Source organism: Poeciliopsis prolifica, unplaced genomic scaffold (assembly GCF_027474105.1).
Source record: "Poeciliopsis prolifica strain line A6 unplaced genomic scaffold, Auburn_PproV2 SCAFFOLD015, whole genome shotgun sequence".
Taxonomy (NCBI): Eukaryota; Metazoa; Chordata; class Actinopteri; order Cyprinodontiformes; family Poeciliidae; genus Poeciliopsis; species Poeciliopsis prolifica.
In genome coordinates, this window is record NW_026562390.1 from 5895812 (window position 1) to 5911393 (window position 15582).

Consider the following 15582-nt stretch of genomic DNA (forward strand, 5'->3'; position numbering starts at 1 on the left):
GTCCATCTAACTCTTTTCTTAATGCTGGTAACTAAACACATATAGTTATGGGCATTAAGGCCCTAACTCTCATACTGGGTCTGAAACTGGGAGCTCAGGAGCAAATGCGTGGCCTTTTAGGCTCTCCACAGTGGAAACCAAAAGCTTAAGCAAGAAAGGATAGCAGTTAATTGAAGTCAATTCAACTCCTTTCTGTAAAAGTAATATCTTTTTTTGTTCTAAAGTATATATGGCTCTTTCACTTAATGAAAAAGCTATTTTTATATACAAAGAGATACACATCGTGGAGAATTATTCGTTCCCCATACTTGATGTATGAGGTTACAGAAGAGTCAGTGAGTTGAATTCATAAATTCTTTTTATTAATACCAAAATACACCTGGTCCATTATTACCTGCCACTTTTAAGAGGTAACAGACAAAATGGTTGACTTTGAGATCTCCTTTGTACACCCCAAAGAGCGTGTTATCTAGCTCCTCATATCCTGTAATCTTAGATTTGAGGCAGTTTTCTAACATGTCATTTCTTTTAGCTTCAGCTTAGAAACTAGCTAACACAGATAGAAGGAAGACACATAATTATTTATTCCCTATAACAGACTTCGTATCTGTTTTTAAGTGGTATGTGGATTTTGCCATTTTGAACATGTTTGTTTCTTGTTTCTTTTTGTAAGGAGATACCTGTCAAAGGTTGTTTTATATTGACCATAAGTCAGTTCATTTCATGTTAGCCTTGTTGAAGTTTGGTTCTTATTTTGACAAAAGACAATTAAAATACATTTTTATAATCCACTGATGATCCTAATTAAATAAATCAATGATTTGAATTGTAAAGGTTGTTTCTCTGAAGAACACGCAGGGTCTGCTTGTTGGTAAAATATTACGCACCGCAGATAAAGCTAAAACTTGAATATTTAAAGATGTTGAGATAAAATTGCGAGCTTGTTTTGTAGACAGTCAAAACTCTATGAATTTGGTAACCATAAAGTAGCCATTAAACTCAAATCATTGTGTATCTGCTTAAGATGTAAAGTGAAATAATACTGTTTTATTTATTCAAAGAAAATGTAAGCCTTCTGTGTACATTTTTCTCTCTACACACTTGTGTTTACAACAAAGTAACGTAAGACACAAAACAATCTGAGTGCGCTCCCAATCTTTTTAAGACCGTAATCCCTTCTCTTAAGAGTTTTCTTTTTTATCTAAAGCATCAGAAGCTTTCCCCTCGTATGCTTTCTCAGTTTTACCATCTTTGGTCTAACGGATACATTCATCTGTAAAAGTATTGCACTTAAGCTTTCCGCCGAATGATGCAAGTGCAGCTCTCACCATCACCAGAGGTGCCAGTCCAATGAAGTCTCGTGGGGCGGTGAAGATCCGCATTAAGCCAACATCTTTGACATTCCCTGGCAGCTCCAGACGCCAAGAGATAGCCTGACTCTCAATCTGCTCGGAGACATCTTTTGGCACAAAGTCTAACTGCAAAATCTCCAGAAGACCCCTGTTTCAGACATGAAATGGCAAATACAAAGATGTATGACTAGATACAGCATGATTGAGTTTTAATGGTTCTGAGTTTGTGCATTTAGTAGAGGATATTATGCACTATAGTTTCAAAGCCAGACTCTGAAACAATAGCATGGAAAGATAAAGAAATTAAATATAAAAACCAGGAACAACCCTTTAAAACATGACAATGGGAGCAACAAAGAAATACCTTTAACTTTGTGGGAAAACCACCTGTTGCACTTTCACATAAGCAAAGACACAGGGGGGCTCGTTTATAATAAACAGATGGAGACTGGGGTGTAAGAGTGTGAAGGGAAGATAAGGTAAGCTGTCAGAAGCTTCATCCAACAATCCTAGTCCTAGTCAGGGAAATTGCGTTTGATGTTATTTGATGCTTGAGAGTGTGTAGGCATACCTGCCAGTAAGAAAAGATCAAAGGAAAGTAGAGTAGTAAGTGAATGAAGATGAGACGCTTTGAAGTGGACCCAAACTTTGCACGGAACTAGACAATAACTCCGTGTCGTTGGAAAGCATACATAAATGAGCCAAGTAAAATATGCATAGGTGAACTTTACAGTGATGGCTATAAGTTCAAAGATTTTAGCTATTATACATTATTTCAAGAAAGTGTGAACATTAACATTTACAATAAAATGAGAACATAAAATGGGCCAAAAGTGCAATCTTTTGTTCAAAACCTGATTGAATAACCTATTTGAGACAAGTATAATAAATTGGCATGGCTAATTCTGATTCAGAGTCGAGGTGACTATATGTGTATGGTCCAAAATAATATTATATTAAAAATGAAAGCCAAAAAACAAATACCCTGTGATAAATCCAACATTTTCTATTTCAAGATTACTTTAATTGGTCTGGGAAAGTTTGGCCTTAAAACATTTGAAAAAGCGTCCATCTGCATCAGCCCATGCAATCGTGGTACAATTTTACCATTCATGAACTGCACTCAAAACCTATTATAAATGCCACAAATGGCCTGCGCAAAGAGCTTTGTGTCTAGAAAAAAGAAATTTTACTGAGTATTAATAGCAAAACTGCTATTAAATGAGGCACTACTGAATTGGTTAAAAAGCATTCATATCAAAAACAAATTATTTCTAAAAATTTAGATACTTCTTTAAATAATTAAATCTAAATTAAAGGTCAGATTTTTTGGAAACGCAGGAGCATCAATAAATGAATTTTGTACAACTCACAAATTAATAAAAATAGCTGGCAACTGTGAAAAGAACAATGTTTGGTTTAAATTATTTTCTTGCTTAATAATGTAAATAATGGTAAAGTAAATACAGTACTAAGTATTAAAGTAAATAATCCATGTTTTAACATTTTTAACCATTAGTAAAAAGTCATAAATATTAAAAACATGTTTGGCTCTTTTAGTTTCTCTTTTCTGTTACATGTAATAGAAAATATTCATGATGTCTAAAGACAAGTCTAAACCTAAGACTAAAGACAGAACATGGGACATTTAATGCTCTTTTTTATTGGTAATCCACCTATCATCACCTCAAAGCTCATGCGTTGTAAGTATTTGTCCATTTATGTGCTTACTTGTCTGTTTTTTATTTGTGTTAGTCTTCGTTGGAGCAAAGGACAGAACTTAGAATATCTTAGTGTCCTAATCTGTGTTTCTAAAACGTACAAGTACTTAAGCCGGGATAACGTCGCCGTGATTATGGATGACTGCAGAAATGTGGGTCGGGTGGATGGAGGGTAGTTGCGACTGCCTGTGTGAGTGAGAGCTTGCTGGATATATACCATCAGCATTAGGCTTTAATGATGAAGTAGGAAGACCTGAGAAAGATGAACACACTATTCAATAAAGTAAAGAGAGTACAATAGCATTCCTTGTCATTTATTAACATTGTTTTTATTTTGACTCAACTTTGAGTTGCAATTCAGCTTGGTTTTATTTGCTTCCTTCTGGCCCTTTTTAATGTAAGAAAACATTCTACATTATAAAACGGGCTCTAAAATCTCAGGTAAATTGATGTTTTACCTCCCTCCACACATTTAAATACCCTTTTCACCTTTTATTATCAAATAACCTTTTTTTTTCTTTTTTAAAAACGATACTCTATGTTCAATGTCTCGTGTATGGACACAAAAAAATTATACAAAGCAAAACTTAATTTTCAACCAGATGAATAACATCAATGCACAGAAGATTAAAAGGTCATTCCTAGATTGGATCGGTGGATCGGAAGCCATTCTGTTACGCACGAGAGATGCGTTGCTCACATTGGTTGTTATGTTGTTACACGCTCCAATAAATAACCATCAATTAGTGACACTGACAGGATTATTTTATTATCCCCTGTAGCCCAGATGCAGACACTAGGTAGGTGATTTGATATTCAGCTCTGAGCCCCCAGATGTTCCCAGATTCAGCAGAGTCAGGGCTTATAGTAACAATTAATACAAATCACTTTTAGTTTAAAAGGCTCGATGATGCTTAGCCAAAATATGTCAATAATTATGACTTCAAAAGAGCAAATGGAAGAAAAATACATCAAATGAAATCAGTCATGAACTTTGAATATTGGTGGGTTGCTGAGGGACAGTCATTTTAGACTAAGCTGTGACTTTTGGGTCAAAGGCTTTGGGAAAACTTGAAGCTTAAAGCAGGAATAATTTTAGATCCTCTAACCTCAGTAAAGCACATTTGCTCATGTTAGGTCAAGTGGAGGGACTAAATTGACCAAAGGTTTAGACACGGTTGTGTTTTGCTTAGGAATTGACCCATGTCGTTCTAGAGATTACAAAGACCAAATGCTACCTGACACTTCTAACAGCGACCAGAAAAAAGCTAGAATTTAAAATAGTTAGATGGATTTCTTTTGTTCCTTCACTAAAAAGTTGAGGATAGTTGTGGCATTTTTTTAATAAAATTCACATCCTGTTGGATCAGGTTACACAGCAATTGCATGCCTTAAAAATATTTCTTAGAACTCATTTGTAAGAGTGCCAGGATTGTTTGGCTTTAAGATGACTAAAAAGTCAAAAAGAAATAAACTGGCCAAAGGCCCAGTAACAAGTTTGAATATTGTCCAAATTGAGATCATTATACAGTGTTTAATATTAACAAAAAAGGATAATAAATGGGGTGTTTCCAGCATTAATTTACCCAAATTGGCCCAATTAAAACCTCAATAAATCTGGCATGCATTATCGTACCAGAGTATGCTCACCAAATAGAATCCCATAGCACAACAGAGCTGACAGGCCCAACACTACAGCTATTCAATATACCGAAATGTTTGCACTTTAGAATCTGGACAACTTTAAGATGAATATTTAATGTCTGAGTTGTTTCTTTGTCCTCAAGCTGTACCAGAGTGTAGAAAGAAATATCTTGCATATACGGCATTACATCCCTTTTGCTGTCAATAGCATGTGAATAACTGAACAAGCTACATGCTGTTTTGCTAGAATATCTATGGAAACAAGTTTTCAAAGGTACAGTCATTGGCAAACCAAATGTAAAATTGAACAAGAATTTTCTTTCACAGGTATCTCTTTTCCTTCAAAATGGTTGTCTTATTAAAACAAGGCCAAACAGAACCCTAATTAGAAGTAGAAAAACAGACTATTTTTGTTGCTTAGAAAGAGCAGCCTTTTAAAATGGGTTGTTGAGAACTTACACGCATCTAACACACTGCACAAAATTGAACCTTTTATAAGCTTTGGACTGACCGTTTTGAGGTGATGGAAGCCTTCCTGCGGCAGACGACAGTAACGGCGTTGGGAGTTGCTCCTCTCCCAGGCTCCACAATGATATCCCACAGTAATGGGTCACTAGGCCGAGCCGCTCTGAAGGACAAGCCTGATTTTACAGCAGCCCTGTGCGAAAAAGTATTAAAATACATGCTATTAAACCATGATAATATTGTGGTTTAATACATTGAGAAGTACAAATTACGGGCCCACTGAGAAATCAACTGAGTAGAATCAGCTAACTTTTACTTTGACTGGCCCCGACCGCAAACTAATTAAAGTTCAATTCAGCGCATTTCGTCTCGAAGCACTTTACCCAAAAATAGTCATTTAAATCCTATCATACACACATTCCAAATGATCCTAGTTATCAAACAGCGCTCTAAGTTCAATTTGTTACTCAAATTAGTTTTAAAAGTTCTATTTGAGGAAACCCAGCAGATTGCATTGAATCATTGACTCTTTGGGATGGATGTGATCATAACGAGGGACAACTCATGTTAGATGTCTCGGAGATAAAGTCAGAGAGGCCAGATTGAGACAGTGTGGACATGTTCAGAGGAGTGATTTTATGGGTGGAAGGATTGTATCTGTGAAAAGTTGAGAGTCAGTCCAAGAAGGAGATGTATGAACATGGTGAAAGTGGACATGATGTTAGTTGGTGTTAGAGGACGCTCAGATACAGAAACAGATGATTCACTGTTGCCACCCTTGAGGGAAAAATCTAAAAGAGAAGAACATCTGAAAAGTTTCATCAGTTTTGAATCTGATGTCTGTGCATTTGTTTAAGGTAGAATCAGTACTGCATGTATTAACTTTGAACAATATTTTTTTATTGTGCTTTAATTGTAGCCATGTTTGTGTCTAACAAGATAGGTCACAAACAGTCAAATGTGTCACAAGCTGCTTGCCCACTGAGAACCAGCAGGGGTATTTAATTCCCATCAGCCCTGGGGAAAACTAGGAATCAGTTAATCAGATCTCTTATTCAGACACATCTCTGATGGGGGAGATAGATTGCTAATTAGAGACGATGTAATTGGACCAGACAGTCGTACAAATCCAACCAGGGCTTTTTTTGTTCCTCACTTAATCTCCTGCATCAAGGGGAGTCTTACATCACTGGACAGGATCAGAAAGCAATTATTTGCGTCAAGCGCCTAAAAAGTGATACAAGTAATACAAATGTTCCTCACTTATAGCTGTCTAACTATTGAGTGGGAGCAACATAGGTCTCTTCATGATAAAATTTTCACAGTGTAAAAAAAAAATGCAGCACAGAGTTTTCAATCCACACCAGCTGAACTCTGTCACTTAACGTGGCAAAATGCTGCGTCTGCAACATTCTCCATATGAATAACAGTTTGGTGACTGTAAATGAAGGATCCAAATGCAGGACAGGGAAAGAAGGATGTGGTGTAATAACACTCATAGAAACAGAAGTGTCTCCAGACTATGACAAGCTGCAGGACAATGGAATTACAAAAATAGGAAAACAAAATTGGTTACAGAAAACAAAAGAAATGAAACAAAATAATAGCCAGTGCCTCTGAGATAATATTAAGATAAAACTAAATAATGTCAAACAAAGAATATTCTTATATTTCTTTTGTGTGTGTGTTTTTTTTGTAACTTTGATTTTCTGTCAGTTTTTAACAGGGCAGTGACAGAGTCACCTGATGACCACCCTTCCAAGTAAAGCCAAACCATTTCTGCAGAGTCATACTGAAAGGGGTGACAAAGTAAATCAATAAAGGGAACCTCTTGGAGCTTTTTGTCCAATCCTCTGACATAAGCTTTCCTACAGGGAAACTTAGTTTGGGTTGTTATTCTTTGTCACCGTCAGTCACTATGTCCAAAAAAGAGAGAAGTGGAAAGAATCTAAACTATTCAACTTCTTACTCTGCTTCGAAAAAATTCATGTTTTTTGTTTGAAGTTGTCTAGCTGTTCAAACTGTGGGCTACACATGTGGCCAGTCACCAGGAAATGTACGTTTTGTCCGGTTTTATTGTGGTGTTTGTGTCTAACTCACGAATCTACACAGTTAATCCTGGCAAGCAGCCCAGATCATCTTTACTCTAAAGGGTTAACCTCTTCATTCCTTTTCAATCAGGGCCACAGCTTATCTGGCCTAACCCTGCTGGAGTGGACTCAATCTTGGCCCAAAGAGTGAAGTAAGGCAGGGATTTCTCGTAGGAGGAATCAATCACTGCCAAGCTCCTCGGAGCTAACCTTCACTCGGACTTAGTTGCAGAGCTCAGCAGGCTCGTCTTGTCCCAATGCATGCTGCATGTGGCAGGACGCCAGAAACGCAGACTGAAATTACTGACCTAACTGGAGGATTTTCAGCATTTCGGTCGACAAAACAAATTTGGGGAATTTCAGGTGAAGAGGCTGCAAAGCCTTGCAAATAGCCAATGCAACAGCAGATGTCGACTCCTCAGTAAGATAATCTCATTCAGTTATTTTCAAAAAGGCAAACAGAGCTGCATTTACGTCACGCAGTCTGCATTTGTGTGATGAATGTATCTATTTGCCATATGAGCAGAATATTCAAGAAGAGATGTAGAAAAGCTTATATGCATGTGAATTCTGGATTATGGCTCACAGATCTTAACATTTTTTCTGTGTGCCAGGATTCTGCAGGAGAATACTGTGTTGCACCAGGACTGATGCATGATATCACTAAACTGTAGGATTAGACTGGAAATTGTTTTCAGAGAAAACAATTAATCAGAGTAGAGACGGAAAACACGAAGTTCACTGTAAAGGCATTGCAACTTCTCTTTAAGACTTGGAGAGTTGTAAAATGTGGACAAAATCAGAACACAAATTAAAGTACTGACATTTGTAAGATTTTTTTTTTTAGAAAAAAAGAAAAATGTCTCATGTTGAAGCAGCAAAAAAATAAAAAATAAAAATCAACAGGACCCATAAAATTATTGATTACAATAAAACAGGCCATTGTTCAGCATGGAAAGTAGCTGTGTGTTAAGAATATTATTTTTTGAAGTTTGTGTTTTTATGCTTTATTTTATTTCAATAAAATATGTGTTGCTCAGTGAATAAAGTGCTTTACAAAGATAAATATTATTCCCCAATGTGTTTACAATGCGCACAGCAAGATGAATTTGGTGGTGTGATGACAAAAAAGAAAACTCTGTGAAGAGAAATGGGAAAAGAAAATCCTAAAAGTGCTGACCGTATCAGAAATGCAAAACTAAAGCATTTTTTAGAGAATTGAAATGATATCCATTGATATAATTTGTATCCACCTGTAATTATGGGATAAGATGATGTTTACCTTAAGGATTTACACTTAATTTATGATTGCAATAAATTCTGTAGAAACAACAACAGCAAGATATTTAGGTTTCAAAACAACCATGACTATTATATTAAGAATCCAAATAGCTTTGTGTCTGATTTATAATGCTGGAAAATTTTGTACACTTGTGGGACAAGCCAATTCAGTGAGTCATATCTTCAGACTTTTTGCTTCTAGAAATACTAAGACAAATTGCTCATTTGAAAAGAAGCATCAAAAAGCAGAGCAGTTAAAACTTAGATAGAAACCAAAGATATAAATTCACACTGTTCCATGATGCTGCAGTGGAGAAGATGGAACAATAACTCTTCCTCATTTTTATATTTCTTCCTGTAGTTTTGAAAGATTTGTCGACATCAAAACAATGCAAACAACCAACAGCATACTCTCTCCCTTACTGCGTTGCGTATGTTATTGTATCTATTATTGCAGGTGTAATTTTAAGATTGTTAATGGAATTAATTTAAAATTATTGCAGCATATTTTAGACTTTATTCGCCATTCAAATGTTTATGAAACTGGATAGATCATTTCATTTGTCTTTTGTAATTTTGATGAACAGGATGGTACAGCCCAACCTGCCTGGTGATTTACAACTTAGAAAAAAAGCTCTGAAAAAGTTTGGGAACAGATTGAACTGTGTGTTTTTCCTCAGTGACAGGGCTGCTTTTATATGAAGCTCAATTCTACCCAGAGGAGTTAGGAAGATTAGTTATTTGTTTTGTTGCTCCATTAAACAGATGCATTATTTATGAAGTCAAATAACCACAAAACCTTGTTGAAATGTTCGTGGGATGTTGAGATATGAAAACCAGTGAATCATTTGCCAATTATTTCGCTGTTTATGGAAGAATGATCTTCATAACTCCCCCACTAAGTGTGACGGTGCAGAAGCAAGGATATGTCAGACAATTTATGCAGCCAGTAACTGGCAGACAACACAAGTCACTCTGGCATTCATGCATATTACCGCATGGCCTTGATGGTGGGCTTCATAAGTATTTAAGTGCCTTAAGTAATCGTTTAAATGCATGGAGCTTATCCCTCATGAATATGCTCGAATGTACTATGCATCCCCCTTACACTTGCTTGGTTTCTTCTATTTCATGTATTTCATAAACAATAAATTTCCATGTAATTCGCTCTAAGCTCTTGTGTCAGTGTAGCTGGATTTACAGAATGGCGATTATTATGATTTCCATCAATGATACTTAACTCTAACCACTTGTGAGTAGCCTTTAAAAGACCAGATCATTGCTTATTTGGCCTCATCAAAGCTCTTAACTGTGACTATGTAATTTATGTACCTTCAAATGAAAAGTAAATAAATGTCCCGTTTAATTATCTACTATCAATGACAAAGAATCTTGCAGTCTGCACATCACATTTTCTTGTTAAGCACCACATAAAGGCTTTTCTTCAAGAGTCTGCGACTTGACCTTGGAGTTTTATTTGATCAAGGGGACTTGTGTTGATATTTTGATCCAAAACGATCACAGCAATATTTAAAATTGTGCAAGTAATAAGAAAAGATATCTAGCATATTTGTTCAACTTTGATTAAGACAGTAAACAAATGGATCATCTCTGGAGACTTTTTCAAAATTACCAGCACAATCAATACTGGCATTCATTCAATAAAAAAGTAAAATATAACTTTGATCTTTGCTATAAATAGCACAGAGAAAGTTCTGTTTACCTGTCCCAAACTCACATTTAGCACCTTTTGTACTATAAGGGCTTATCCTGCCCACTAGCACTATGGATAAACATACTAAGATCCATCCTCCCAGCTTAGAATTAGGTAAGGGACAAATTGGCATGTTAAATTTCAACCTCATATAATGTCAGCTTCTCCAAGATATTGTCAACAACCCTCCATTCCACTTTTCCCATAAAATTGGAATATGAAAACTAATTAATATCAAGCTTTAATTCAGAGGATGAGTGAGTAGAGAAGTGCAAGGTAGGAAATTATTAAGAAATGTTTCTTAACCACAAATGATCATATCGAGACACTCAACAGTATTACTGATGTGTTTTTTTCTGATATTGTACAGCCCAAAGTCATGTGTAAATACATGCACCATAAAAATGTTGTCTTTGTGCTCTATTCAAAGAAAACTTTGATGTTAGAACTTGGAAATTCCAATGCTTTACTACAGCCTCTAATGTCAGACACCCACAGAACAGCTGTGGCTCCGTGGGTAAAATAGTTGTAGGTTCCGATCATAACCTGCAACTGAGCTCAAGGGCTTAGTTGTGCGCCTGAGCAAGGCACTTAAATCCACGTTGTCTGTCTGTGTATCAGTGTATAAATGTGTGTGTATGTGTGAGTACAAATTGGTGAATGTGACTTTAATACAAAGTGATTTGAATGGTCAAAATGATTGGAAAAAGCTGTATGTAAGTTCAGCCCGTTTATGCCGAGGGTATGCAGGTCTAATTATTGACTGCTATTGTCCTGCGATGTTTGGATGCATACCTGCTCCAACACACCTGACTGAAATGGATGATTTATGACAAGGCCTTTACAAAACTCACTGGCTTTCCAAGCAAACAACTCAGCCTTTTGATTCAGGTGTGTTGGAGCAGAACTGGTCTGGAGTTGCAGACCCATGTTTTATGTTAAAAGTAAAAGCTCTCCAGTTGGGCAAATATCAGTATGATTCAAAAAAGCATTTCAACAAAGAAAACACCACAGATAATCTCTCACCTCAAAGTAAAATTTTCCAGCATAGACGTACTCGCCAGGAAGATGTAAAAAGTTCCCACATCCTCATTCTTTAAGGGTTTGGAAGACGTTTGGATCATCACAGCACCTCCCAGCCTGAGCCTCAGGAAAGTAGGGTTGCCTGATTGAGTTTTGATAAGAGAGACACTTCCGATCCTTCGCAGAGGCGTTCCGGATCCCCCAGAGTCTCTCCCTCTTCCCACTCCCACTCGTTGCAGGCTGTCTTGTGGAGCACACTGGCCAGACTGGTCCCTTCTGCTCTGGAAATAGATCTCCACAAGATTTCCTCGAAGGCCCTTCATTGCTTCAGTTTTTTCTGCTTCCTGACTCGCGCTTCCAGATCTGCTTCCTGAGCTGAACCAAGATGGTTCTGGCTTAAGCTGAGCCACACAGAATCCCCCTGGAGAAACCAGACAAGCTCCTCTGACTTCCTTCGTCTCCCAGAAGGCATAGGCTGTCACACAGTGCGCGTCATCCTTGGCCTTAGCCTCATTATCTCCATTAGAGTCCATCATTTCTTGCCTGAAAGTGATATTGCTTTCTGTGGGCATGTGGAAAAGAATCTTGACAAATGGGTATGAGGATCGAACCTGACGGACCAAAAGAACTCCAAGGATTTTCCGTCCGCTAAGGAGGAGATCAGGAGGAATGGTGGCATCTACAGCAAGGGGGCCAAAAGAAGCCTTGATAGCTGGCTGGAGGAACCCAGCTCCCAGACTGCTTATGAAAAAAGTCTGAGTCTGAACTTTGAGACTTGAGTTGCTTGGGGTCCCTGTACCTTGTTCCAGAAACACATGGTCTGCATTGAAGATCTGAAATTTGATGGATGGGTAAATAGGTGAAGGACTGGGGAGAGCTCCAGCATCTTCAGCTTTCTGACATCCTGCAGCTGAAATGGAAGAATTTACATGGATTAATTTAAAAAGGACTCGAAAAAATTACAGTTTATACTATTATATTGTGAAGGTGTCAACTGATTTCAGTCGCAAGTTTAGTCTGTGACAAAAGTTTTTTTTTTTCTTTCAAATAATTTCAGTTATAAAATATGTTGAGAAAGTATCATGGCCGGAATCATACTTTCCGTGCTCATCTGAGAGACTGATGGCTCAAGGACAGTGAATTACTTCAAGTTATTTCACCACGAAAGATTTTTAGCAGGTAATTGATTATCCAATAATATTGTGTAGTGAGGCAAGCCTCAAAAGGGGTTGAGTTTGAAATAAACTGAACTATGTTTGAAATAGTTAAAGCAATGGTTTCTCAAATGAAAACAAAAATCAAAGATTGGTAAACAGTTTTCTAATGTAGTATCCTTCCCTACAATAGCTGAAAAAAGAGATTGGTAAGAAAATTAAAACAACTAATTGCAATATCAGCTTTATAATCCATAAATTGATCTGGCTCTTTAGAAGATGAACTTAACAAATTTTTTCATTTTCTGTGTTGTTATTAACGTGCATTAACAAAACCAACTGGAACATCAAAAAGGAAATGTCTTCAAAGAAAAAGTTGAACAAATGCTGTATTAAACATTTGAGAACTACTCTTTGTCGCCAGATGTTTGTGCCATCGAGTTTAATAAAAATGTCACTTGGTCCCTCATTATTCCACCCCAAAAAGCATGAGAGTTGCGTCTGAGTTTACAGGCTTGTAAACCCAGCTGTTTCAATATATAACTCATGGTTTATCACATTCTTGCACAGTAGTTAAAGTCCAGACTGACAGAATGAAGCAAGCAAAGATGAATGTAATTTAAGGCATTCGTTTTAGCTTTTGATTTGTAACTCTAGATGATGATAGTGCTGCTAATCAATAGATGCACCATTTATTGATCTGATGACTTACTGAGTTTTAGTTGGAATGCATGGAGTGAGTTACATTAAAAGTTAATGAGTTTAATATGCACAAAGGGCTCCTTATTATTTATACACACACTGCACACATATCTCATGCATAACAATAATCAAATATTAGTCTTTTCACAAGATATATCAGCATTGAAACATGGATATCGCCAGTTTGCTGCTTCTTCACAGCCATTGATGCAGGTTATCTTTAAACAAGCAGAGAAACAGCTGTGCAACCTCAGCTCCAGGCCTCTTTAATCCCACAGATGAAGCCTCCTGATGCACACTGGAGAGCCTGCTGTCACTTTCATTTAGACAGAGGGATAACAAAATGGGATGAGGCCATGGGTTGTAACCACAAACCCACGCAAAGTCGGAATTCATAACCTGACAGCTGCATAAATCAATAAAATAAGGACACAGATCTGGGATTTCAGCAAAAACGCTTTGAGTGGTCATCAAAAAAAGGTCTAAAATCTATGTAATGCATGTTCCATTGTGTTTGAGTGTTCTCATTCGGAGACAAACACTTTCAAAAACACTGCTTTGCATGTACAATAGTATTAAACATTTCTGAAGCCTTCACTTTCAACCCATTTTTACATAAAGCAAATGTTTTCATCTCAGGTTGTCTTCAAAATAAGGACATCTGTTAAAACAAGATGTAGACACAAAATAACGCTTTGTTTTATCTCATAATGGTCTCACCTTTAATAGCTGTAAGAACTCCCACAAATGGAAAAAGTGACCTGAGGGAAAAGTTGAACATCATTTCAAAAAAATTGCAAGTTCTTGTTATTCTCTGCTCTGAGCTCCAGTGTGCACACGCTTAAAATAAGTGCAGGATGGAAGTCATAACATTATCTGGTGTCCAGTTGAGTCACTTGCTCTGATTGCAAAGGATGAAACAAGGAGAAATAAAAATTGTTACACTTTCACATCCACCTAAATCTTCTCCCAGACACAAGTGGATCAGTTTTAAATGCTGCGTCCCGTTTCTTGCTCTTCCTTTGGGAGAGAGGCTGATGACTGATACCACAGGGCAGCATCAGATACGACTTTCCATGCTAGAAAATCAGTAAACAGTCAGTCAGATTAAGCACACCCACGTGGGTATATAATCTGCCGGTATATGAGTGGGAGTTTGTAGGGGTGAGGGGAAGGGGGGCGGTGAGCAAATGAAACGCGCACAAGGTCGAAGGATGAGTGGTTTCCTCAATGGCAGTGGGTTTAACAAATAAACATTAACCCAAGATCCCTATTTTTATGTTTTATTATTTGAATATGTCTAAAATTACAGTAGCAAAGTTTTTCACTTTCTCTCTTACCAAATTTCCGTTTACAAACTTGCCCTTAAGTGAGTAAAAGCTCCAGATTTTCAATCCACATTGTCCTAGAAGAGGTGAATGTGGAAAACTGGAGTGATTTTGATTCCTATTCTGTATATACTTCATGATTTTGCCTATCCATCTGTCTGTCATCTTATGTTTCCACACAGTTGATTCTATGGGCAGTCTCGATATGACAGAGTGGAATCCAGTCACTCTTGCTCTGCACATTGATCTGAGCTTTGTATCATTCTAAGAAGTGTCTTGCTTAATAAGCCTGGTATGTTTTTTCCTAGCCTTTCCACTCTCCACTATCCCCCCAATAAGCACCCGTTGTCTGAACAAACTACTTGCATTATGTGCCAATTACAGCTCATGCACCCTGTGCCTGTATCATTACAAGGTGGCAAGAGTGCCAAGGTGTCATCATTAAGGATACACACATACAAGGTGAGTAAACACTTTCTCACTTGACTGGAGAGGCTAATTGGAATGAATATGTGACTTAAGGAAGACATTAGGTGATCTCTAAATGCTCGTAAAATTTTAGAAACTCACTTAGGAGCTTACACAGGATTTTACTGCACAAATAGCACTTGCAATGCCAAGGCAATAATACATGGACTGCATTTTGAAGCCATTGAGTTTTAATTTGAGTAGTTTGTCCATAATTTTTGGCTTGAAGTTACAATTAAAACTGACGGTGGCAGAGGCCACTGACAACTGAGTCTGGGAATATCTCCAGATCTCAGTTGTTGTTCCAGACATGCAACCTGCTGCCGGTGCTATTAGACGTGATAGAACGATGGTCAGAAGTGCTCTGTTTGGCTGCAGGAGTGAATGTAAAGCTCTTGCCAGATGGCTGAGAAGGTTTTGGAGGTCATTTTATTTGGAATAACACAAGTTGAGATCCTAAATGTTTACCGTGTAACTATTTATGAAACTAAATAGAAAGCTGTGACTCCTGGAGAAGTTAGAACTGATTAATGAATTACCTGAGTGACTACTGGTGGAAGCCAAAACCCAGTTAGAGATTTGGGAAATACACGACAGAAATTCACATTGTAAATTTGCAGTAATTTATTCGTAGTGGCTT

At 37.3% G+C, this 15582-nt stretch overlaps 1 protein-coding gene across 1 annotated transcript in view; it reads right to left on the reverse strand.

The window, feature by feature from the left end:
* The window catches only part of LOC129366646 (transmembrane protein 132D-like), a 29426-nt gene extending 15240 nt beyond the window's left edge, over nucleotides 1–14186 (reverse strand). The window contains 4 exon segments of the mRNA XM_055040619.1: nucleotides 1329–1500; nucleotides 5229–5375; nucleotides 11294–12200; nucleotides 13867–14186. Coding sequence (XP_054896594.1) covers nucleotides 1329–1500; nucleotides 5229–5375; nucleotides 11294–12200; nucleotides 13867–13930 — 1290 coding nt within the window. The 5' untranslated portion in view covers nucleotides 13931–14186.
* Between the last annotated feature and the right edge of the window lie 1396 nt (nucleotides 14187–15582).